Source organism: Scaptodrosophila lebanonensis, unplaced genomic scaffold (genome assembly GCF_003285725.1).
Source record: "Scaptodrosophila lebanonensis strain 11010-0011.00,11010-0021.00 unplaced genomic scaffold, SlebRS2 tig00000024-arrow-pilon, whole genome shotgun sequence".
NCBI classification, from domain to species: Eukaryota; Metazoa; Arthropoda; class Insecta; order Diptera; family Drosophilidae; genus Scaptodrosophila; species Scaptodrosophila lebanonensis.
The window spans coordinates 7,236,466-7,258,590 of record NW_022060538.1 but is presented as its reverse complement, the minus strand read 5'-3'; the positions used below and the strand labels follow the sequence as shown (position 1 = coordinate 7,258,590).

At 39.8% G+C, this 22,125-nt stretch overlaps 4 protein-coding genes across 7 annotated transcripts in view; 2 read left to right on the top strand and 2 right to left on the bottom strand.

The window, feature by feature from the left end:
• LOC115621099 (G protein-coupled receptor kinase 2) overlaps nucleotides 1-8,972 on the top strand; it is a 107,118-nt gene extending 98,146 nt beyond the window's left edge. The window contains exons 4-13 of one of the 2 annotated variants that reach the window (XM_030514637.1): nucleotides 2,603-2,698; nucleotides 2,773-2,893; nucleotides 2,963-3,640; nucleotides 3,702-3,807; nucleotides 3,975-4,164; nucleotides 4,789-5,037; nucleotides 5,103-5,260; nucleotides 6,515-6,724; nucleotides 6,798-7,061; nucleotides 7,130-8,972. In XM_030514637.1, coding sequence (XP_030370497.1) covers nucleotides 2,603-2,698; nucleotides 2,773-2,893; nucleotides 2,963-3,640; nucleotides 3,702-3,807; nucleotides 3,975-4,164; nucleotides 4,789-5,037; nucleotides 5,103-5,260; nucleotides 6,515-6,724; nucleotides 6,798-7,061; nucleotides 7,130-7,222 — 2,165 coding nt within the window. In that variant the 3' untranslated portion in view covers nucleotides 7,223-8,972. The remainder of the gene's footprint in view (nucleotides 1-2,602; nucleotides 2,699-2,772; nucleotides 2,894-2,962; nucleotides 3,641-3,701; nucleotides 3,808-3,974; nucleotides 4,165-4,788; nucleotides 5,038-5,102; nucleotides 5,261-6,514; nucleotides 6,725-6,797; nucleotides 7,062-7,129) is intronic. The other variant, XM_030514638.1, reaches the window with a different exon arrangement.
• Nucleotides 8,973-9,529: 557 nt separating this feature from the next.
• LOC115621384 (lysyl oxidase homolog 2) lies at nucleotides 9,530-10,754 on the bottom strand. The gene is made up of 2 exons (XM_030515015.1): nucleotides 9,878-10,754; nucleotides 9,530-9,809 (listed from the first exon to the last, which is right to left on the bottom strand). Exons 1-2 carry the CDS (start codon nucleotides 10,737-10,739, stop codon nucleotides 9,571-9,573), a joined length of 1,101 nt encoding a protein of 366 aa, XP_030370875.1. The 5' UTR covers nucleotides 10,740-10,754; the 3' UTR covers nucleotides 9,530-9,570.
• A 117-nt stretch (nucleotides 10,755-10,871) lies between these two features.
• On the bottom strand, nucleotides 10,872-19,395 carry LOC115621385 (methylthioribose-1-phosphate isomerase). 3 transcript variants are annotated; one of them, XM_030515017.1, is made up of 6 exons: nucleotides 19,085-19,395; nucleotides 14,817-15,000; nucleotides 12,948-13,183; nucleotides 12,635-12,855; nucleotides 11,553-11,716; nucleotides 10,872-11,489 (listed from the first exon to the last, which is right to left on the bottom strand). In XM_030515017.1, the coding sequence occupies exons 2-6, from the start codon at nucleotides 14,946-14,948 to the stop codon at nucleotides 11,160-11,162; spliced, it is 1,083 nt and encodes a 360-aa protein (XP_030370877.1). In that variant the 5' UTR covers nucleotides 14,949-15,000; nucleotides 19,085-19,395; the 3' UTR covers nucleotides 10,872-11,159. The 3 variants fall into 3 exon arrangements, with proteins under 3 accessions (XP_030370877.1, XP_030370876.1, XP_030370878.1); XM_030515016.1 differs by lacking the exon at nucleotides 19,085-19,395 and adding an exon at nucleotides 15,093-15,456; XM_030515018.1 differs by lacking the exon at nucleotides 19,085-19,395 and adding an exon at nucleotides 15,119-15,456.
• Nucleotides 19,396-20,459: 1,064 nt separating this feature from the next.
• LOC115621548 (isochorismatase domain-containing protein 1) lies at nucleotides 20,460-21,644 on the top strand. Its single transcript, XM_030515216.1, has 3 exons — nucleotides 20,460-20,617; nucleotides 20,680-20,889; nucleotides 20,960-21,644. Exons 1-3 carry the CDS (start codon nucleotides 20,483-20,485, stop codon nucleotides 21,245-21,247), a joined length of 633 nt encoding a protein of 210 aa, XP_030371076.1. The 5' UTR covers nucleotides 20,460-20,482; the 3' UTR covers nucleotides 21,248-21,644.
• Nucleotides 21,645-22,125: the final 481 nt, after the last annotated feature.

Below are 22,125 nucleotides of genomic sequence, written 5' to 3'. Positions count from 1 at the left end.
GAGGGGTGTTTGGTTCGAAACTTTCAAATATATTGATTGGTAAAATTTGAAAAAGATCAGTAGACAAAAGTGGTAAATAACTTTGATAACTAAGCGCAATATCAGTCCAATAAGTATTACATTATCAAGTAATAGTGAATATAAAGTTTAGATGTGTCGAAGTTTAAGCAGAACAATAAATAATAGTGACTGCACCTTGTTAATGCCAAAAAATGTTGCGTCTAAGACAGAATGAAATGGTCGCTTAGTATTTTAGTCTCAGACTGATGGCATTTTCCTAAATCAAGTATTTCCATACAACTTCGTTGCTGATATGCTAGATGTTTTCTCCTAATGTTACATACGTTTCAGCTTAAACTATTCTATAATGTAATATTTAGTACATGTATTGTTAGTACAGATTACCTTTAATGCTACAATGTTGCTGCTGCAGAGCCATTCGATGTTTAGTAAATTTCTGTACTCTGTGCCTTTAGCAATATTTTCTTTGTAAACACGCATATTTTTGTCAGAATGAAACACATATTAATACGTAATTAAATAGATAACAAATATGGTGTACAAAGAAAAGTATTAGCCCGTGCTATATTTGTGCTATATTCAGAATTATAGATAAAAGTCTCTTTAGATTCTTAACTTTAATTTTTATTTTATTAAAATAAAAGATGTGATGTTCTTCTATTAAGCCATTACCATATTATTATTAACATATTCCCATATGGTACTACCAATGTATGTTTTATTGACAAATAAAAATATGTTTTTGCTCGTAAGCTGACGGCCTTAGAGAGCTATTAAATTATTGCAAACATGAACAAAATTGAAAACCCGTGTGATTGAATATTGAGAATGACTTGATTTCATGTGATAAGGCTTTTTTAAAGTATGTACTGTCAATGTCAATAGAATGTATTACACCTGGTCGAAAGCTTTCAACGAACGTTAAAGAAATAGGGTGGGAATATATGTCTATGTTAAATCGGACAAACTTATTGGTGCATGTTGGACTATATTTTGACATTCATAAAGGCATGCATAGGACATTTAATACAATTACAAATTTCCTTATGGAAGACTTTGTTACGAAACTATACAAGTCTTTCTAACAATAATTTAAGTTTGAAAACGTTTGGTTGAAGAAAATGCAACATACGAGCACATTTCATAATCAGACAGCCCTCTTCCTACATTTATTTATGAAGTGTGCGTGGATGTGTGTGCTCTTGCTTGTTTGGTTATCTACTTGCGCAACTTGCAATTGCCTGGCAACCATTGACGCACAACCACTCACACACACACACACGCGCTTACACACTCAGATATTTGTATTGTTATTCAGTTTTATGTATTTCTTCAAAAGCTGCATAAAATATTTGTATGTATATAACAAATCAGAGAAAATGCGCGCACATATCACTATTATGCGATGTGGTTATATGGCTTGGCCACGCCCAGTTACATATATTTATATATTTTATATATACATACATACATACGTACGTATATGTATACGAACACACTCTCAAGCAACAGACGTGGTCGAAAATGCCTGTCGAAGGCATTTGTGCAATTTGAAGAAAATGTATAGCATACTTTTGAGCGCATGCTGGCTCTCTTGCCAAATCAAATAGCTGCCCGTTTTTGGCTTTTTCCATTTGAATTTCTGCCTTTGGTGTTGTTAGCTGCCACCCACAACATTTTGCAGCTTGATTTGGCTGCTTTTGACATTTATGCCCTATTCCTTGCCTTTTCCTTGTCTGCCAATCTGGCTGGCTGAGCTTCGGTCAGACGACTTTGTCTTTGCATTTGGGGTGCTGCTGCTTCTGGCTACCCACTTAATTTTCTTGTTACATTTTATGGCTTTACTATTATCGACAGACGAGCGCCAGTGCGTCGACGGCTAGTTGATGTAGTGATTTATTCATTTTAATGACGCTTTTGTCTGTCAATGGTCGCTTGTATCAAAAAGAGAAGGAAATAGAACACACAACCATATACCAGAGACCAGGTGGATAGGGCCTGTTATCTGGGGTCAGCACTTTAAGGACTGCCCATCAATTTATAAAAAGCCTTTAATATGCACTTGACTTGCCTTTGCTTTTATCAACTAATTTTCTGGAGGCACACATTTTTTATTCATGCTTACCTCGATGACAGTTTCAAACTAGTTGCAACTCCAATCAATTTTCCCTATCTATCAGCGTCCCTTTGGCATTATGTGCAAAGCTAATAAACAAATGCACATGACCCGCGAGTACAAACTAAGCTGTCAGTGCAGTCAGCGGCATCAACAATCCATGCCCACCCACCCAATACACATTCCAACCATCCATCAAACGCCTACACCCGCTCGAATAAATTTGCTGCAAATGCGCATTTTACTTGTTGGTGTGGCAGGCGCTACGAGTGTCGAACATTGACAGCTCACAGTGCCACCGGCTGTCGAATATTTTCAAAATAAAGCAATTGCAGTGCACATTTAAATAAAACAACTATTACTGCGTTTTTGCTTTTAGTCTAGTCTATTGATTTTACTTTCTATATACCATATTGCATGAACAATTTTTAAACCTTCTTGTTTCGCTTTTCGATCTAATTTCAGGTGGTTCGGACAGCAACAAGGGAAAGAGTAAGAAATGGCGCAAAATACTACAATTTCCACACATATCGCAGTGCATCCACCTGAAAGACAAATTAGGTAAGCTTTCTTGCCTTCCTTGGCTGGACAAAGGCAAACGGCTATTTATTGTCAATCTAATCTTCTAAATACAGATATAAGCTATGGCTACGTGATAGATCAACAGCCAATTGGACGTGAGCTCTTTAGGCAATTTTGCGAGAACAAGCGGCCCGTTTACTTTCGCTACATTAGCTTTCTGGAGGAGGTGGTTAAGTAAGTTGAACAGTAATTTGTTGCTCCTGGAGGAGGGTAGTGGGAGATAACCTGGTAATTGTGTTTTAGATATGAAATCGAATCGAATCGCGTATGCACGGGGCATTGTATTGGACATCGTTTTCTGGGCATCGAATCGCAGCTGGAGTTGCGCAATGGCGGCGGAGGGGGTGGTGATGCGCTGGGCCAGGATATGCAGGAGGAACTGCTGCTGAATAGCAGCAATGCCAATATTGTTGCCAATCCAGCCATAGCCACAGCAACAACAACAACAACCACTGAAACAGCAGAGACTGAACATTGCAACAATACCACCGCCAACCACTGCAACAACATCAGCAACACCAACACCAACAGCCATCACAGGAAGCTTGAGAGCGATACGCGCAACCACAATGGCGAAGACGCGGCCCATAATGGCGACGGAGCCGAAAACGGTGGCGAACCGCCGAGCACCAATGGTGGAAACATGGATGCTGACAAGGGTGGCGGTAGCGAGCCAACTGGTGGTGGCGGTGGTGGTGGTGGTGGCGGCAGCGGTGGTACAAGTGGCTGCGATGACAAGCCAACACTTAACAACGGCGATGAGCTGGTGCTCGATGTCCTGAACGATGATCTCATTGCGCAGGTGCGTAACAAACTCAACAGCGGCGGCAAGGATCTCTTCACTCAGTGTGAGACGGCAGTGAAGGCGTTTCTGGCCGGCGAACCTTTTCGCGAGTTCGAGAACTCCATGTACTTTCATCGGTAAGTGTGCGCTTGCAGGGAACCCTCCACTCCCAAGCTAACCAATTCCCATTCCAATTAGCTACTTGCAATGGAAGTGGCTGGAGGCTCAGCCCATAACCTATAAAACGTTTCGCATGTACCGTGTGCTGGGAAAGGGAGGATTCGGCGAGGTTTGCGCCTGTCAGGTATGTTAATTATTCAAGCGATTTATGAAACGGATGGAAAGAGCAGCGCAGAAAGGAATTAAAAATTTGCTCCACTGTCGTGCTCCTCAACTAACCGGAATGAAGAATCTTGACAGAGTGTTCCTGCTGCTACATTTTCATTCCATTTCCATACTTCTATTATTCAGGTTCGGGCCACTGGCAAAATGTACGCGTGCAAAAAGCTGGAGAAGAAACGGATTAAAAAACGCAAGGGCGAGTCCATGGTGCTCATCGAGAAGCAAATACTGCAAAAAATCAACTCGCGTTTCGTTGTCAACCTGGCCTACGCATATGAGACAAAGGACGCGCTGTGCCTCGTCCTCACCATAATGAACGGTACGTTAATTGGAAAACTCAAAAAACTGCACATCTGTCAGAGTCGAAAGGTCCATTGCCTTGGCGGCAGCTGCCCAATTTAGAGAGGAGAACTCAATTCTCCGCGCCATACTATACATACGAGTACAGTGTCATTGAAATAAACGAGCGAACGAGCGATAAAATGAATGAATAATCCTCATGATTATTGAGTTTGCTGTTTTTTTTAATTAAATTCTTGCTTTCATGTTCTGGACACAATGAGAGCCCTGGCAATGAGAAGTCACTTATTCAGCCAGTTAGCAGCTATTCCTCCATTTAGGCAGTCAGTAAGTGAGTTAGTCAGTCAGTCAGTCAGGCAGTCAGTTAGTCGGACTGTTTGTCTGCTGTCAGTAGGTCTGGCGCTCATAGCCTAATTGAATTTCAATACAAAAGCCAGAGCCCTGGAGAGCAACTGCGTGAGTGAGTGAGCAAGTGAAGTGGGAATTGGGTATTGGGCACTGATGTCAATCATTGCAAATGGAAATAAAGCGCAATTATTTATAGCACAGACACACAGTACACAGATACAGATACAGACACAGGCACAGACACACTTGTCAATTGACAGCGACCAGCAATTGATACAATGCCCGTCTTCCACAGGCGGCGATTTGAAATTCCACATCTATAATATGGGCGGCGAGCCCGGCTTTGAGCTGGAACGTGCTCGTTTCTATGCCGCCGAAGTGGCTTGTGGGCTACAGCATCTGCACCAACAGGGCATTGTCTATCGGGACTGCAAGCCCGAAAATATTCTACTCGACGACCATGGGCATGTGCGTATATCGGATCTGGGCCTAGCTGTCGAAATACCCGAGGGGGAAATGGTGCGCGGACGTGTTGGGACTGTGGGTAAGTAGTCGGCTTTTAAAACACTAATATAAGAAAGTTCTGTAATTCATTTGATATGCTCACAGGTTATATGGCACCCGAGGTCATAGACAATGACAAATATGCCTTCTCGCCAGATTGGTTCAGTTTTGGATGTTTGCTATACGAAATGATCGAGGGACAGGCGCCGTTTCGCATGCGCAAGGAGAAGGTCAAACGCGAGGAGGTGGATCGGCGTGTCAAGGTTCGTAAGAGCGAGGTCAAAAAAGCTTCAATAGCTATCCATATATTAAAGATTACTTTTTTAATTTGTATTATGCCAGTTTTATTACCAATCAATTTCGATTTTAACCCACATATGCGTCGAATTTTCCAAGATTTCTGTATTTACCCTCTACAGATCGGCAGTCTTTTTTTATGTTATATATCTTTTATCACTTCTCAAACAATTTTTTTTATAAAATTATTAATTTTAGGAACTAAAGTATTTTTAGAAAAGTCTAGAATATGAAATATCTATAAAAAAAAAGATCGGGTGTGCAATCATTTATATTTTAAGTTATTTTACATTTATTTACATTTCCCATAATCGCGTCACTATCCGATCGATCTTCATTTATCAAGATCGTTATCGGTTACTTAAATAATGATATCGCGGACAAAATATTGCTTTCCCTACAATGAATACCTATACTTATACTTTTTTATGAAAAGTGATATCTATCGAAAACTCTTTAAAATGTTAAAATAGATTTTAGAAGAAGTATTTATAAACCAAATTTAGAGCAGCCTTAATGATAGGTATAAAATATCTAGAATTTCGTTGGTAAAGGGGATTTTGAAGGACATTATAAACTCTTAATGGCTCCAAAATGTCATAAATATGATATAATAATGTTTTGACTTGTATGTCTTCGGATCATCCCAGAACTGAAATAAGCGTTCTTATAGCATATAAAATAGTATAATATTATAGTATCAGAATAGGTTAATCATTTTTAATATTAGTTAGAAAGGTTTCAGAACATTCGTAAAAACTTTTAAAATGCAATTATCTAAAAACTTTTAAAAGGAAGGGAATGTTTAATGGAAACATTTCATGAAGAGGAGCAAATATGGAATTGCAGTTCTCAAGTAGAAGTACATGTAAAGTTTATTATTATGAAATCGATTATTTATTAATTAAATATGAGTAGCTATTAAGATATTGTTTATTAAACTTAATTTAAAAATCGAACAAATTTTTATAAACATTTTAAACATGCTAGACCTGCAATAAATAATTGTAAATTATATATCCGAATGGAATTCTAATGATGTGTGAAAATAAAATTAATGAAAGCATTAGCATAATAGAAAAATGTTATCATTAGAACTCCCTGTCAATAACAAATAATTACCCAAGTAGTTTGTAAATTGCTTTTAGAGTAGCTGTAAGCAACTCTTTAGCAAATAATTTGGGTAAGTTATTAACTAATTAGTTACTTCACTCCCGCAGGAGGACGCCGAAAAGTATTCAAGCAAGTTTAGTGATGAAGCCAAATCCATGTGCCAACAGCTATTAGCTAAATCGATAAAGCAACGTTTGGGCTGTCGAACCGGCCGGATGGGCGCGCTTGATGTGATGGCGCATCCGTTTTTCCACTCCACACAATTGAACTGGCGACGCTTGGAGGCGGGCATGCTGGAGCCACCGTTTGTGCCAGACGTGAGTATAACCATAATAATGGTGTGGGTCAGACAAGTGACGACCTTGGCTCATTAACTGATTCTGATTGCAGCCACACGCTGTTTATGCCAAAGATGTTCTCGATATTGAACAATTCTCGACGGTCAAGGGCGTCAATATCGATGAATCAGATACGAACTTCTATACGAAATTCAATACGGGCTCTGTATCCATATCGTGGCAGAACGAGATGATGGAAACGGACTGTTTCCGTGAATTGAATGTCTTTGGGACTGAGGAGTGTCCGACGCCAGATTTGGTCATCAATGCAACGCCGGTGCCGGACAAGGCCGGCTGCTTTCCATTCAGACGCAAGGTGAGTCGAGTATATAGCACATATATCTTATGCCCTAAATTGAAATTCGAATCTGTTTGTCCTTGCAGAAGAAGCAGCCTGCTCGCACACAGCCCATACCCATTCCTGAACATCTGTTAACCACTAGTCACAGCGTGTCCTCCACAACGGTCGAGAGCTGATAGCATAATTTAGTTTCAAGCAACTAGACGCACACACTCCCCCACACACCCACACCCCCACACCAACACACACACACCCACACACCCACACACCCACAGCCATACTCTAGCACAACAACAAACTAAGGACTCTACAGAGGCACAACACTTGTTCGTCAACGCTTCCGTCAGTTGGTCTGGAACCTTGTAGACTCCGCTCTATCCACTTAAGAGTTGTAAACTAAGCACAACTACTATATGAAAAAAACAAAAACAAAATGACGCGCAAATAATTTGTAAGCGTATTTTTTACACACAATTTTCTTACAAATATTGTATTGAACGTGGCATGAATATTTATATGCAGATAAACATATTTATAATTGTTTCCAAAAGACTCAAAAACACACAAACACACTCACACATACACACCCTCGAGTCACACACTCGAGCTATGCACAACTTAGAGCGTTACTTAAATTGATAAATATGATACTACAATGAAATTAACTGCTTAAAACAAACTCGCTATGGAATCGCATGCCAAATCGGTCAGTTAGCACTCACACACATGAAATAATGTTACTTAAAACAAGAAGAAAACACAAAACTAAAAAAAAAGCAAAAAATTTACCTACTTATTATACTTACACATAAGTGAAAATCTAAATGTAACAACTAGACACCCTAAACATTTTGAATTGAAGAGAGCGTAGAAAGCTTAAAAGCCAATGCCATAGCGCTGCACGGTAAGTTTTGTAAAGTAGAAGAAGAAAGCTTGGAAAATAATCATTTTAATTTGCATTTCGATGCGGTTAGGAATCGAACGCGTACGCATACGTACACACTTATATGTATGTATGTCGCGCCTTTAATGAATACTCGAAAACTTGAATGCATTTTTACAAAATACTTAACATAAAATGTCAACAAACATTATGCAAAACGTTTAGTTTAATTTATGTTTAAATGCCGCATGCTTTTCATTCGCTCTAATTTGTTGTAGTAGTGCCTCAAACTAATTTTGATTACAGATAACAGGAAACCTTTTGTTGTCTATGTTTATAAGTTGGCTGCATTTTCACATTATGTTTTAAAGAACGTGATTACTGATATTTGTTTTATATTTAGTACATACGTACATGCGATTGTATAATATACATACATACATATGTATATATCTATATTTGAATATATATCTTGCAATAATATTCAAATTGCAGCATACTTTGCTAACTAATATGCTAAAAAATGGCAAAAAATGTCAGCTAGTCTCTAAGTTTTGTGTAAACAATGTAGCGTAGGCATTTTTTGTAATTAGCAGCAACAACTAATTGGGGAATTTATTAAGTTAAATGTGAAATCAAGTTAAACGAAAATAATAAAAAGAATTTGTAAATTGTTGGCAATTTGTATTTTGCCGCTGCAATCTTTAGTTACAATTTAATTGATTTGACGTAATTACTAATTAGGCACTAATAGCAAATTATATGGCATTCAACAATTATCAATAAAAATAAATAAATGAAAAACAAAAACTAAAGCACAATACAATGTACGACGCATAAGCCCAAAAAACGCCACCAATCCGTAAAAGATACATTTTAGCACAAAATCGCAGCAAGCGCCCGAAATATTTATCTATAGTAATTAAATGCATATTTATAAAAATATAAATAAATACCAGTTATGCAGAAAAGAATCTAATTTGTAAGAAAGTAAAAAGTTGCATAACACAAATAATAAACCAGAGAAAGAACATTACACAACAATAAATGTATTTAACTAAAAAAACAAAACGTGTGTTTTTATTGCATACATACTCGTAAATGCGGTTGTCAGCAAACGCGTCGTCAGAGGCGATGTCCGCGAAATTCCACGCCAACTCAAAACGAAATTACACAGTGCGCCAAAAAAGCCATTACCAGGCGAACAGAAATCAATAGCAAGTAAACAGCTGATATTTGTTTTGACACAAATTGAAAGTAAACAAAAACGTAAAGAAATGCACCGTTAGAGGTTCACAGCTGTTGTTTATCTTTCTCGCTGTGGCGCACACAACAACAATGAACTTTTAACGGTGCATTTGTTTACGCGCTCATTTGTTTTGAAAACAAATATCAGCTGTTTACTTTCTGTTGATTTCTGTTCGCCTGGTAGTTAGTTATTCGCGGGCTGTGTAATTTCAATTTGAGCCGCCGCGCGATTTTAAAGAAAATGGACGACGGACGTTGCTGCAAAATTAGCAGAGCTTCTTTTAACGTACCGGTTATAAATAAAATAGTTTTAAAATTCAGGATCATATTATTTTAATAAATTGCAAACTTATGAGTTTTCAAATAATGTTTTATTATTATTTGCATTTTTTATTACAATTTAAACCACAACGGCGAGCGTTTGCAGTTGGAAATTTTTGTTGTGCGGCTCACTCCAGTGTAGTCCAGGACGCATTCGGCGCCATTGTTCTCATATGTCATTTCTCCAATCATGTACTCAGGATTGAGCGCCACTCGTAGTATATAGCTTCGATTTACGGGCAGATTGGTCACATCTACCCACTGACAGTCCAACACGTGAGAGTAGACATCAGAGCAGCCAACGGAGATGCCTAGGAATATACATACATATATTGTATTTAACTGGAAAAACTTTTGTGTTAATTAATTTAAACTTCACCTTGTGAGAAGTTGCCACAAGTATGACGCGGCGTTATGCCGGACCGGCACTCTGAGTCCATGAGGCAGAAGGAAGCCTTGTGACCCTGTGCCACCTTCTCGTACCGCTGATTGTAGACATCGAATGTGGCAAATACGTTCATGCTGTGGTAGTGATTGTGGCATTGATGCCACGTCCAGTCTCTGTAGTTGGCATACGGACTCAGCTCCGCAGTGCCCACATTGGTGGCCTTGACGGAGAAGCGCAACAATTTGCGCTCAGCTCTCGGATTGGTGCGTCTTATGACGTACGCATCGGCAGACAAACAGTTCTCCTCCATGGCACAGGTGAGCGATGTCATGGGCAGCGACTGGAGGCGCGCGCTCCGCTCAATGTCCACCAAACCAATCTCCAGATCTGGAGCACGATCTACGCACGCCACAATGGTGACATTTTGATTAGTGGCGTTGCATGCAGCCGGATAGCGGCGCTCCCGGAAACAGTCCGCTAAACGACGCTCCGTGCCGCGACACATGGTGCCCACCATGGCCCAAGGAGTCTTTCTACGGCTGCCATGCTCTGTGCCCTGACTGGCTTTTGAGGCATAACCCAATCCCAGCTGCCGGCAGACCACATTGGCCTCCCGCATGCTCCATGTTGTACTGCAAATGGTGCCCCAAGTGCGTCCAAAATCGAAGCTTACCTCGACACGTCCCTCGCGTAACCGTGGACTGGCGCCACCAGGCCGATTGCTAGCCAATCGCACCAACATGTTGCGATAGTTGTTATCAACGGTAAGCGGTTCTGCAGCAAAGCTCTGGCCCAATCCGAGCAGCAGAAGCATCAGCAGCAGAGCCAAAAAAGGCGCGCAAATCATCGCCATCCCAATTAGCGACTAGTGGAGCACACCGGACAGCGGCTCCGTTTTAAAAGCCGGCGAACAATGCTGGACCTACTTAATGAAATTGCTGAAAATCTGAAACATCTGGTGAAAAAATTGGGCTACATGTGTGTCTACAGAGGCATAGTATTGTGCATTATATTTTTGTCGTCAGTAGGCAGCCGCAATCGAATCTATGTTCTGACCCACTTCCGGCTGCTTTGCACACATGGCTTACACCTCCTACACGAACATACATACATATATACATGCGCATATGAAAGGTATACAAAAACCGTTCAAAACAGCTTGGCCTGTGCGTGTGAGTGTTTGTGTGTGTGAGTGTTTTGAAAACCGGAGTGCATTCGTTTTTTTTTTAAACATACATATGTCAACAATAAAGTGTGGGTCTGGGCTATTGGGTTATAAGTCGAGCAACTTCCTAATCTCTGCCTTTAGCTCAGAAGGCTTGAAAACGCCACGTTCCGTAATAATGCCCGTAATGAGGGCAGCGGGTGTGACATCGAAGGCGGGATTCCAGCAGTTAATGCCCGGCGCGGCAATCCGATGCTCGCCGACGTGCGTCATCTCGCGATCGGGTCGCTCCTCGATAATGATGTGATCGCCGCTGGGTATTTGCAAGTCGATGGATGTGAGGGGTGCGGCCACATAGAAGGGCACAGCATGGTGCCTGGCCACCACGGCTATCTGGTAGGTGCCAATCTTATTGGCTGTGTCACCATTAGCAGCTACCTGGTTGGGTTAAACGAGGAGTGTTATTGCACCGACAACTGAATAATCTCAATATATACTCACACGATCCGCACCAACAACAACAGCAGCCACATTCTTCGCCCGCAGCAGAGCCGCCACCATGCTGTCCAGCACCAGCGTGGCCGGCAATTTATCGTGCACCAACTCGTAGGCAGTGAGACGCGCTCCCTGATTATACGGCCTGGTCTCAGTGCAATAGACGTGCTCTGGAAATCAATAGAGAACGGGATTAGCAGTCAAGTATTAAGTGAAACTGAAAGACTGAGTTCAGGAAATGATCATTAAAAGCTTCATTTTTGAAATGAGTTTTACAGGGTTTTAGCTTCAAAGAAACCTCTTCTGAATTTTTGAAAAATACTGGACTATAACAATGGATGTATATCTGATTTAATTCGATATACTACATTCTGAAATGTATTAAAAGCTCAATATTTTGATGTTATTTTACTGGATTAATATAAGACACCAAATCTATTTGAAAGTGTAAAAATTTTCGGGGAGGAATTGAGATTTAGAGTGATTTATTGCTTCAAATATAATTTATTTTAAATTTTTGAATAGTACTAGACTATAACAATGGTTTCATATCTAGACTCAAATTTGAATTTTTTTTTTTTCTTCTTCTATGGGAGGAATGATAAGGACAGAGTCTTGTTGGAGATTGGATTGTTGGAAATTTTGAATATTTTGTTTCTAGAGTTTATTCTCTTATCTCTGCCGACCTACTTTAAATGTTGTGCTCAAATATTTTGCTTGAGATGCAAATGAAACTACTAATGGAAAAAACTCAAGTTTATATCCAGTATTCGATTGGTAACTTCGAATATATTGACATTCAATATTTGGTTTAAAATTGTGATTCAAGAGCTTTGAGGTCCGTATTTGTTGTCTTATTTAATTCTTCCTCAAAGAATCATTCTGAATATATCATTCAGAAGGTATGACGTTCATTGTTTTTAGATCTTGTGTCTAGATCTTGATTGTTTGTAATATTTCAGGTGTTAAAATTATAAAGTTACTGATAAAAGTGTTTACTGTAATAAAAACATTCACATTCCTATTGGGTACCTAAATATTCGTTTGCCTCATTTCTATGTATTTCTTAAAGTGGGAATCTTGCTTACCCAGCTTGCCGAGCTCGTGAAGTTGCCGCACCACACCGAGTGCCGTTCCATAGCCTGCTGTAGCTAGAGATCCGGTGTTGCAGTGCGTCAGCATCCGCACCGGACCAGCATTGCCGCCTTCCGCCGAGACACGCTGCAGGATGGCCGTCGCGCCATTCGCTCCAATCGCCCGATTGTCGGCAATGTCTTTCTGCAACATGGCCTCGGTGGCGTTCAGGAATCTTGAATTGGGACATTTGGACATTGAAGACGCCTTGTCTGTGCTGGGGTTGCATTTTTTTTTTTTGTATTTTTAGCTTGGGTAGCTGTTTACCTTTGCTTCATGTCCGCGACTGAGACGCTGTCATCTTTGGAGAGCTCGTTGGCCAGCGCAATCAGTTCATCGGCAGCGATTTTCATATTCACCGCCGTGGGCCGCGCTGAGACCAGATAGTTGAGCTTCCCTTCGATCTCCTGACGCAGCTGTTTCTTCGTCCCGAACTCCTCAGGATGTATTTCAACGGCGAGGGATAGACAGCCTACGATCGCAATGGCTGGCGCACCACGTACCTATTTGATAGGAGGAAGGGTATAGGATTATTTCGAGAGAACGAAATATTTAAATAGATAAATATAATCGATATATATCGATCGATAAAAATCACAAGATTTATAATACACTAAGCAACTTATGACTTATCATATAAATGGAAAGAGTTCTAACAAACTAGGAATTATTATATTTGAACAGGAGCGAGCACAACAAGACCAAAGCTATTATAGGAAAAGACAACTTTAAGAAAAGCCTTTTCGTTGGGGTAGATCAGGTCCGTTCTGTTGCTGGGGTGTTCCTTTCTCCGAGCCTATGCGTTATTTATTTAAGAAAATCTGGATTTATAACCATATTCGGTACGGATAGAAATTAGCAGATGATGACAAAAAGGAACTACCGCTGCCAGAAAGAATTGTTAAGTAACAAGAAGATCAGAAGAAATTATAGAAATAAGGGATCCCGTGGTGAAGGTTAGTTTCTAAAAATATCTGCAGGACAGGATATAGACTAGCAGATGATGACTAAAAGGATCTACTGATGCCAGAAACAATTATTAAGTAACAAGAAGATCCGAAGATAATTAGGAAATAAGGCTCCCGTGTTGAAGTTTAGTTTTTGAAAATATTTGTAGTACAATGGACCAATAGCATTTTGACTATGTGTATGGGATCGGCTGATTCTAACGCAATTCTGGCTGATATATGGACTCTTAGCCCACACCACCAAATAAGGCTGCTTAGTAAACCAAATCTAGGAGTAATTAATACTTCTGTAAAAGGGCAAGAGAAGAGGATTCGGGATAGAACTTATGTATAGAATGAATGCCTATTTGTCTTTCAAATCTGTCTATTCGGTATGCATTAAGAGACTCGAAATATTTTAACACTTTGGTGTGGTTCCGAAAACGATTTTTGTCTGTGAATGTTCTTTGAAAACTTATCGTTCAATCAGTTTCTTTATGCAAAAGTTAGATTTCATTCATCTCTGACATGATTTCGGGTTCATCTTAGTGCCAAAATATTGTTTTTCTTTAATACTTACAAGTATAATGTATATAGGGTGTGTGTATGTTTTTCTGTTTATTGTAGCTGCCTAATCTGATCATGACTTGAGGTTTTGCGCCCTGCCCGCCACTATAAGCTTTTAACAACATATAGTAGTCGTATAAATCTGAATGTGCTTCACGTGATAATATGAAATACTGTAGTAACGGGACTGACTCGCTGCCTAGACAGCAATTAAGGCGAACAAATGGCATTATCTCTATACGAGAATATATTTGTTTAACAACAAAACACTGCCAGCCACAGAGAGGCAGAGAGAGTGGCGCTAAACTGTTCATGCGTTGGCTGCCTAAGCGCTTTACTTAGAGGGAACAGAACAGGCGATGGGTCGGTGGTACTGGGAGGGTTGGGTGCCATCTGAGGGCAGTAATGAGTGGCATGCCTGTGAGGTGGGGTAGCTGCCAAGTTTGAAGATCAGCCATTGTGTCAAGCGATGCGGCTGGGAGGCATTTGGGTGATGTTTTATTTTTGGCAAGCACTTAACAAATTTATAAATTCAATTATGTTTATTTATAGGCGGCGGTTGTACAGCATGCAACATTTTTAATGGCCCTTTTGACGGATGATGATGATGACGGTAACTCACCTGCATTTTATTGATGACCTTCCAGCCATCCTCGACGCCCTGCACACTCACATATTTGGACTGCACAGGCAGCAGCAGCTGATCCAAAATTGCCAGACTGCCGCGTGTATATTTGATCGATTGCAGGCTCATGTCTATCCTACTTCTTTTGTACTCTCTCTGTGCGTGTGGAAAGGAAACGAATCTGCAAAAGTCAAGGAATACAACTTAGTCAATTAGTTAATTGCTGAGAAAACAAATTAAAGGCCAGCACGAGAGGCAAACAAACAAACAAACCGAAAAGTCCAACGTGGATTGCTCACAGTTTTAGTTTTATTCCTGTCTGTGGTTCGGTTATACTTGTAGGTTGGCGTCACAAAAGCAAATTGTGCGAGTGCTCAAACATTTATAAACGTAAATGTCTGAATTTATTGCATTGGCGTTTCCTTCTTTATATGTAATTTGTATTTTTTATTTTGGAATCGAACGCGCACAAACAAACAGACGTACAGCCATACGGGCAGGCTAACATATAAATACACGAGTATTTGTTTGTATAATATTAATGTCAATTTATCAAAGCTAATAAAACGAGAAGCGGTCGCAAATAAGTTTCCTTGAATGAACGTCAAATGTGGGGGCACACTTGTGACCGCCTCGTCTTGTGGACGCCGTGCAACTGAAGACCGAATGCCACTCGGGCCATTCAAATTGGGGGCCTACTAGCTCGATTTGGCGCGCCAATGAGTTAATGGGTGGAGGCGCAAGCACACCCTTCGCTATATTTATTTTGACACCAGCATGTCTATTTGATTCAGAATTACCGTTTTATGGTCACTAAACGTTATATTAAGCGTTTAAACACTTGAGTGCGGAAAATGCCAGATCTACATATTGTAAAGATATGAAATGTACTTGTAGTTTTTTTTTTGGCAGCAATTGGAAAGGTAGACGAAAAAAGTTGAGACTCTTAAATTAAACTGATTATACTATATTAGGAGGATTATTATAAAGAGAAGCAATGTCTTTAATAAAGAAGTCTTAATTAACACAATATCTATAGTTGTGTTTCGACTAAATATTTGAAATACTAGAGAAAACTAACAAATAAAATCAATTCAGCCACCCTATTGATAATAACAATTTCTATAAAAATGGCTGTATTTTATTCTCTGATTTACATCCTTTATCTGTCACACATATTAAAATATTTATTAATGAGTTGTGGTTTAAAGTGGATAGATATCACACCGTTTGCTATTATATCTAAAAACCATATCAAAGGCAATGTTCTCCAATCTCAAGGGAATGAGCTTTGCGAGAATTACGAGATATCAGATGGAGTAAATACTTTTGATACGTGTAAACACGTCTACATTAGCTTAGGAAATAGAGGCTAGTAATGATCTGTTAAAGTTCCTAAAAAATTACAATTATTTAGTGACTCTATGTTAATGAAGCTTTATTACACTGGAATTATCTCCTATATTGGAGATGTCTGCCCATGTATTTTAAAGCCGCCAAATCGGAATAAATTTTACGTATCACACGTATCATCATCCTAAGATGATATGCATTATAAACAATTCGAAACAATTTCAAATCAATAAAAAAGTTGGAAAAAGTAAGCAAGAAAGACAGTGCTTTTCAATATACATATAAATGGCAGATAGTGTAAGCAACAAGAGCGCGCAATTAGACGACAAGCCAGCCATCAGTGCTAGTGAATGAGTGAGATCTGGCCGGCCAGTCAATGAGCCAAGCAAATGAGCAATGGGTCGGGCTATTAATTCGACTTGACATCGAGGATGTTGGTGTGGTACGGTGCTTTGGCAATGCGTTGCCAATTGATAAAGTCGGTTTGTCGCTGCCGCCTGTTCCGCCCCTCGCAACCACACAACCAAACTAACCCAGACCCTATCACAGTCTCTTTTTTTTTCCGCTGACGTTCAAATGTTGTTGACATTTTAGTGACAGCTAACCAAATCGCAACAACAGCGCGCCGCTTATCTTGAAAGTGAAAAATAAATACATACTCGTACATACATACATATGTATGTACATACACTGGTCGGCACAATTATTTTGACGAACTGTACTCACGACTATCGGTGCTGGTTGTTTTTAGTTTCAAGGAATAACGGTACAATTTTCATACGGGATATAGAGTTCATAGCAACAACAATATGTAGGCAAAATATTTTGTCTATTACTCTTCACACCTTCTTTCTACAAATGACAATGTGAGTTGACTGCGGATTCAGGCACGGCATAAGTATTTTGACCAAATCTTTGTCGCCGTTTTCGCGCACGTTTTGTCAAGTGATACTAAAATAACTTTGCTGTAACCATTTTTGTTGACCTTTCAACATTAAATTCATTCAAATTTGATTGAAAAGTTATAAATACAATGGGAAAAACAGCAGAATTAAATTATGTTGTTAGAGCCTCAATAGTGGCGAAGTTTAATGCCGGCGTAAAACCAAAAGACATTGCAAATGAATATAATTTGTCGCGGCAAACAGTCCACTATCAAATTAACAAATATAAGACCCACAATGACGTCAAAAACTTGCCTAGTTCAGGTGCTAACCGCAAAACAACACCCATTGAAGATCGAGTCCTATTGCGGGAATTTAAAAAAAATATTCATTTAAGTCCGCAAGCTGCTGCAGATCAATGGAATAAGTCGACCAAGACTCCAATCAGTGAGCGTACTGTTCGGCGACGCCTAAAAGAAGAAGATTTTAAGACATACAAAGCGAAGGACATACCTTACATATCAAAGGTGAACAAGCTCAAAAGATTGGCTTTTGCAAAGGAGCATCTGCATAAGCCAAAAGAGTTTTGGAGAAGCGTTCTATGGACAGATGAAAGCTCCTTTGAATATAATTCATCAAAAACAAAGATTTTTGTAAGGCTCCCACAGTTTCAAAGACAAAAAAATATCCCCGTATGTCAAAAAGTGAGCCATGGCGGAGGCTCAGTCATGTTCTGGGGATGCATTGCGTACAATGGGTTAGGTGATTTCGTTCCCATCATCGGCTCAATTAACCAGCAACAATATTTGAGTACCCTTAACGAAAACGCATTCCCTTCCGGTGACAGGCTGATTGGAGAATCATTTATCCTGCAACAGGATAACGCCCCATGCCACAAAAGCAAAATGATAAGAGCATTTTTAACCGATGTTGGTGTTACTACTCTGGATTGGCCACCACAAAGTCCGGACTTAAACGTTATTGAGAATGTGTGGTCTCTTGTAAAACGTAAAAGAAATGCGTCTTTGCATAAAACCGAAGAAGAAACTATTTCCGAAGTCACTTCTCTTTGGAAAGAGATACCATTAGAGGTCCTTCAAAATTTAGTGGACTCAGTTACAAGACGTCTTCAAAAAGTTATCGAAGCCAAAGGCGGGTATACATTTTATTAATCTACCATCAATTTCTTATGTTTTGTTTAGTATTAAGCTTTGTTTTTTTTGTTTATATCCATTGTCAAAATACTTATGCCAACCCATGAAAATTACCTTGATTTATAATTTTAAAAGTTCTTATAAAAATATATCCTTTGAATTATTTTTAAGTTTGTAATACCAATATGGAATTGAGAAAAAAAGTTTCCTTTGATATCTTAAACCAATAACCAGTTATTGACAAAAATGTATGATTTTCTTCTCGTCAAAATAATTGTGCCGACCAGTGTACATACTTGTATGTACATACATTGAGGTTTATAAACTGCCGTAGTGACGGTGCGGCACCAACACACATATACCCACGTGCATTCACTCATATGTATTATGTATGTACATATGTATGTATGTGTGCGTGTGCAGCTTGCACAATTCAGAGCGTAATTTATGCGCCCGCAATTAGTTGGGCTTCCTCAGAGATGTCACACTTAAAATTTGGATGCATGCCAAAATTATGTTCAACATATGTGTGTAAAATTTACACAAGCAACAACACCAAATTGCAGTTACAACAACAATTAGTGCCGTGACAGACATTTCTGTTGTACTAGCTTGCTTTTGTTGTAATTCTTTCTGTTGGCGGAAGCAACAGGTGCCATATGTACTTGTATATATATTTATTCGTTCTTTTCGCCGCGTGTGTTTCAAGTCAAAATCGTTTAGTCTGAGCTTTAGCAATTGCAGAAATGTGGCGTTTTTGTTTTGTCTGGCCCCCAAAAATGTTATGAAACAACAAGTGTTGGTGTGGTAGACGTGGACAGCAGGCAGGCAAAGGTAATATGGTAATTAAAAAAGTGCCGGTCCGGTTGCTCACCTGTAAGATTTTGAATCTGATATTTATTTCACTGTTATCCACCGTTCACTCTGTAGTCGGATATGAACCAGTTGTTTAAATAACTTATAAATTCGTTTAACTTTGGTTATTATTTTTGTTAGTATTTTGCACACGCCGGTCGGCTGTTCGTTTAAGAAAAATTGTACCGTTTAAATTTGTCGTTTCCGAATGAAATCACGAACTTAACCCGTAGGCGGAAGCGGTTGTTTATATCGCTTATTTTTTGACTACCACAACGCAACCGCGTAGCGCACAATGCGGGATCGAAAAACAACAACAATGTTTTTTTTTACTTAATCTACTTAACCTAACAAAAAAACAATTCATTCACAATGACAAGAACAAGTGTTGTATAGCTTTCAAAAACCTAAGGTGGCAGCGCCGTGGCGGACCTGATATACTCATACAAGGTATGACATTGCGCTGGTCCGGTATACAATGCACATGACGTCACAAATAGCTCAAATAGCTAGGCATATGGAAAGCCACGTACGAAGGAGTGAACTCGCTATACGTGAACGTGCTCTTTCGCTCTCATTGTGAGAGTAAGTCAATTTTATGGACTCTAGCGCTCTCTCATGGCAAAAAAGGCAAGCGCTAGTGCGTAGGCAAGTGGCAGCACTGCATATGGCGCGTGAAATTTAAAATCATCCGTCTGCTAAATTGTTTATAGTAACTATGGAATGGTTCATAATATATTAATACAGCAATATGCATTCTTTACACACACAAAATTTAAACAATTTAAAATTTAAGATCGTTGTATTTTGGTCAGACTATACTAATTTACAATTTTAGAACTTAAATTGCTTATTGTGATATTGTTCCTAAGAAAATAAAACCATTGTAGTATTTACTGGTATACCAGATAATTTCTTTCTAATGAGCAGAAGTGTGGCAGAGTTTAGTAAAAATGCTGATAGATGGCAATATCTGAAATGGTCCACCTAGTGGCATTTTAATGCAACTACACAACAATTACTTGTTTAAATTTGTAGAACTTTATCTGGAACTGAATAATTGCTTCGATTTGTACGAACATGGATCCATTTCCTTATGCTGAGGCGCTGTCAAAACTACACACCCACTTATGTATCTCCGCGCCCTATTAATTGACCATTCATGCAATCAGTACGCCCCGTCGTAAAACATCGCAGAAATTCGGCGTTTATAGGTTTGGTTTATTAAGCTCCTTTTACGCAACTTGGGTTTGTTAAAAGTCGGTAAGGGAAGTCTTCCTGGGCACTCAATGCGGCAGTACAACTACTGCTTATTCCAATTTCTTTCTTTTTTCTACAATACTGAACGTTTTGACGCTTTAGACACATTTGTAATTCAAAATTTCTACGAAAAATAAAAGCCAGGCAAACACACAAAATGGGCAGAGCGGGTGCACTGAGCCTTTATCGACTACGTCCCAACAAAACTTTGTTCATGCTCTGTGACGTCCAGGAGAAGTTCAAGCCCGTGATGCCATTGTGGAGTGATTTAATTGAGAATATCAAAAAACTGGTAGTACCAAAGCCAAATCTTTACAGCATATTGTTAACTTATTAGCTAATCTAATGCCACAGTTAGCGGCGGGCAAAATATTTAATGTGCCCCTCGTGGTCACGGAGCAATATCCTGAGAAGCTGGGCAAGACAGCCGCTGAGTTGGACATCAAGCATGCTTGCGCAAACATACCCAAGACAAAGTTTAGCATGATTGTGCCGCCCGTCATGAATAATATTGACGATATATTCGGTGGCAAGCCAAAATCGGTTGTACTATTTGGCGTAGAGGTGCGTTATCGAATTTGAATGCATAGCTTTTTTATCAAAGCACAGCTTTTCTCAATTACTCCTTACCTAGACGCACGTTTGCATTGAACATACTGCCTTCGATTTGATAAATAATAAGGTAAATGTATGGCTGGCCGCTGACTGCTGCGCCTCGAGGCTCAATCAGGATCGGGATTTAGCATTGGAGCGACTGCGGGACATTGGATGCATCATTGCCACGTCCGAGAGCATTATTTTCAATTTGCTGAGCGACAAAAACCACAAGTCCTTTAAGGATGTGGCGGGACTAGTAAAGAAAACGTCGAGGGACGTGAAGCTGTGGCGTCCCACAAAGGCACCCGCAACAGACAAGAAGTAAGCGGCGCCTTTTAAGTGTTGGGGCCGCTGCATTTTCTTGCCATTAAAGATTCATTTTGTGTGTCTGCCGGGCTAGCAACTCATCGAAATTATGAAAGGACCACCGGTAGGGCGCTTTGGATGCCTTGTGCCGTGGCATCATAAACATTTTGGCCAGCGGACAGTTGAATGGCTCAAGAGTGGCGGTGCCTGTGTAGCGCCTTATAAGCCGTCTGACGCCACAATTCCAACAGCATCAGCATTAGCAGCAACAGCAGCAGTAACAGCAGCGGCAGCGGCAGCAGCCGTCGCCTCGGCTAAAACAGCAGCCGTTGCATGTCGGCTCCTGCCGTTTATATATATATACCCTGACATTATGGTGGCTCCTAGAAATTGGGCACTAAAATTTTATGATGTAATCTCTGCGTGTTGTTTTCTTGTTGTTGTTTGCGTTTGTTTTTTGTGTTTGCCTACGCCTTCGAACTGGTTTACATGCTATAGACGCCGCTGGCAAATGACGCCTCACGTTGCTGGTGACAATGTACAAGCCTCTGATTAACTCATATAACAAGAGTCCAGAGACCTGTGCCATCGATGCCTGCCATTGATGATGGCATATCTGGCTAGGAAGCAACACGATGCATCAATAGTACGCACATAGTGTAAAGGTTTATGCGACACAAATCACGATGAATCTTTCAGCCCTTTCACAACAAATGCAAAGGACAACAAGTGAAATCTAAGATTCCACAAGATTCATGCTTTAAGCTTCACAAAAGTCCTGTCAGGACAATTGTTTCACTATGCTGGTATATCTTGACGTTAACTGCGGTCTTTGTAAGATATCATTTTAAGTATTGTCCAAGCATAAATCATTTTAGTTTGGTATTAAATTAACTA

What these genes read in the sequence shown, in the direction of transcription:
- LOC115621548 (XM_030515216.1), top strand. Translation starts at nt 20,483, where the DNA reads ATGGGCAGAGCGGGTGCACTGAGCCTTTATCGACTACGTCCCAACAAA. An exon ending in TTGAGAATATCAAAAAACTG is followed by an intron (nt 20,618 to 20,679) that starts GTAGTACCAAAG and finishes CTAATGCCACAG; the next exon opens with TTAGCGGCGGGCAAAATATT. An exon ending in TTGTACTATTTGGCGTAGAG is followed by an intron (nt 20,890 to 20,959) that starts GTGCGTTATCGA and finishes CTCCTTACCTAG; the next exon opens with ACGCACGTTTGCATTGAACA.
- LOC115621384 (XM_030515015.1), bottom strand. Translation starts at nt 10,739, where the DNA reads ATGGCGATGATTTGCGCGCCTTTTTTGGCTCTGCTGCTGATGCTTCTG. An exon ending in TTGTGGCAACTTCTCACAAG is followed by an intron (nt 9,810 to 9,877) that starts GTGAAGTTTAAA and finishes GTATATTCCTAG; the next exon opens with GCATCTCCGTTGGCTGCTCT.
- LOC115621385 (XM_030515017.1), bottom strand. Translation starts at nt 14,948, where the DNA reads ATGAGCCTGCAATCGATCAAATATACACGCGGCAGTCTGGCAATTTTG. An exon ending in AGGTCATCAATAAAATGCAG is followed by an intron (nt 13,184 to 14,816) that starts GTGAGTTACCGT and finishes CCTATCAAATAG; the next exon opens with GTACGTGGTGCGCCAGCCAT. An exon ending in GTCGCGGACATGAAGCAAAG is followed by an intron (nt 12,856 to 12,947) that starts GTAAACAGCTAC and finishes TCCCAATTCAAG; the next exon opens with ATTCCTGAACGCCACCGAGG.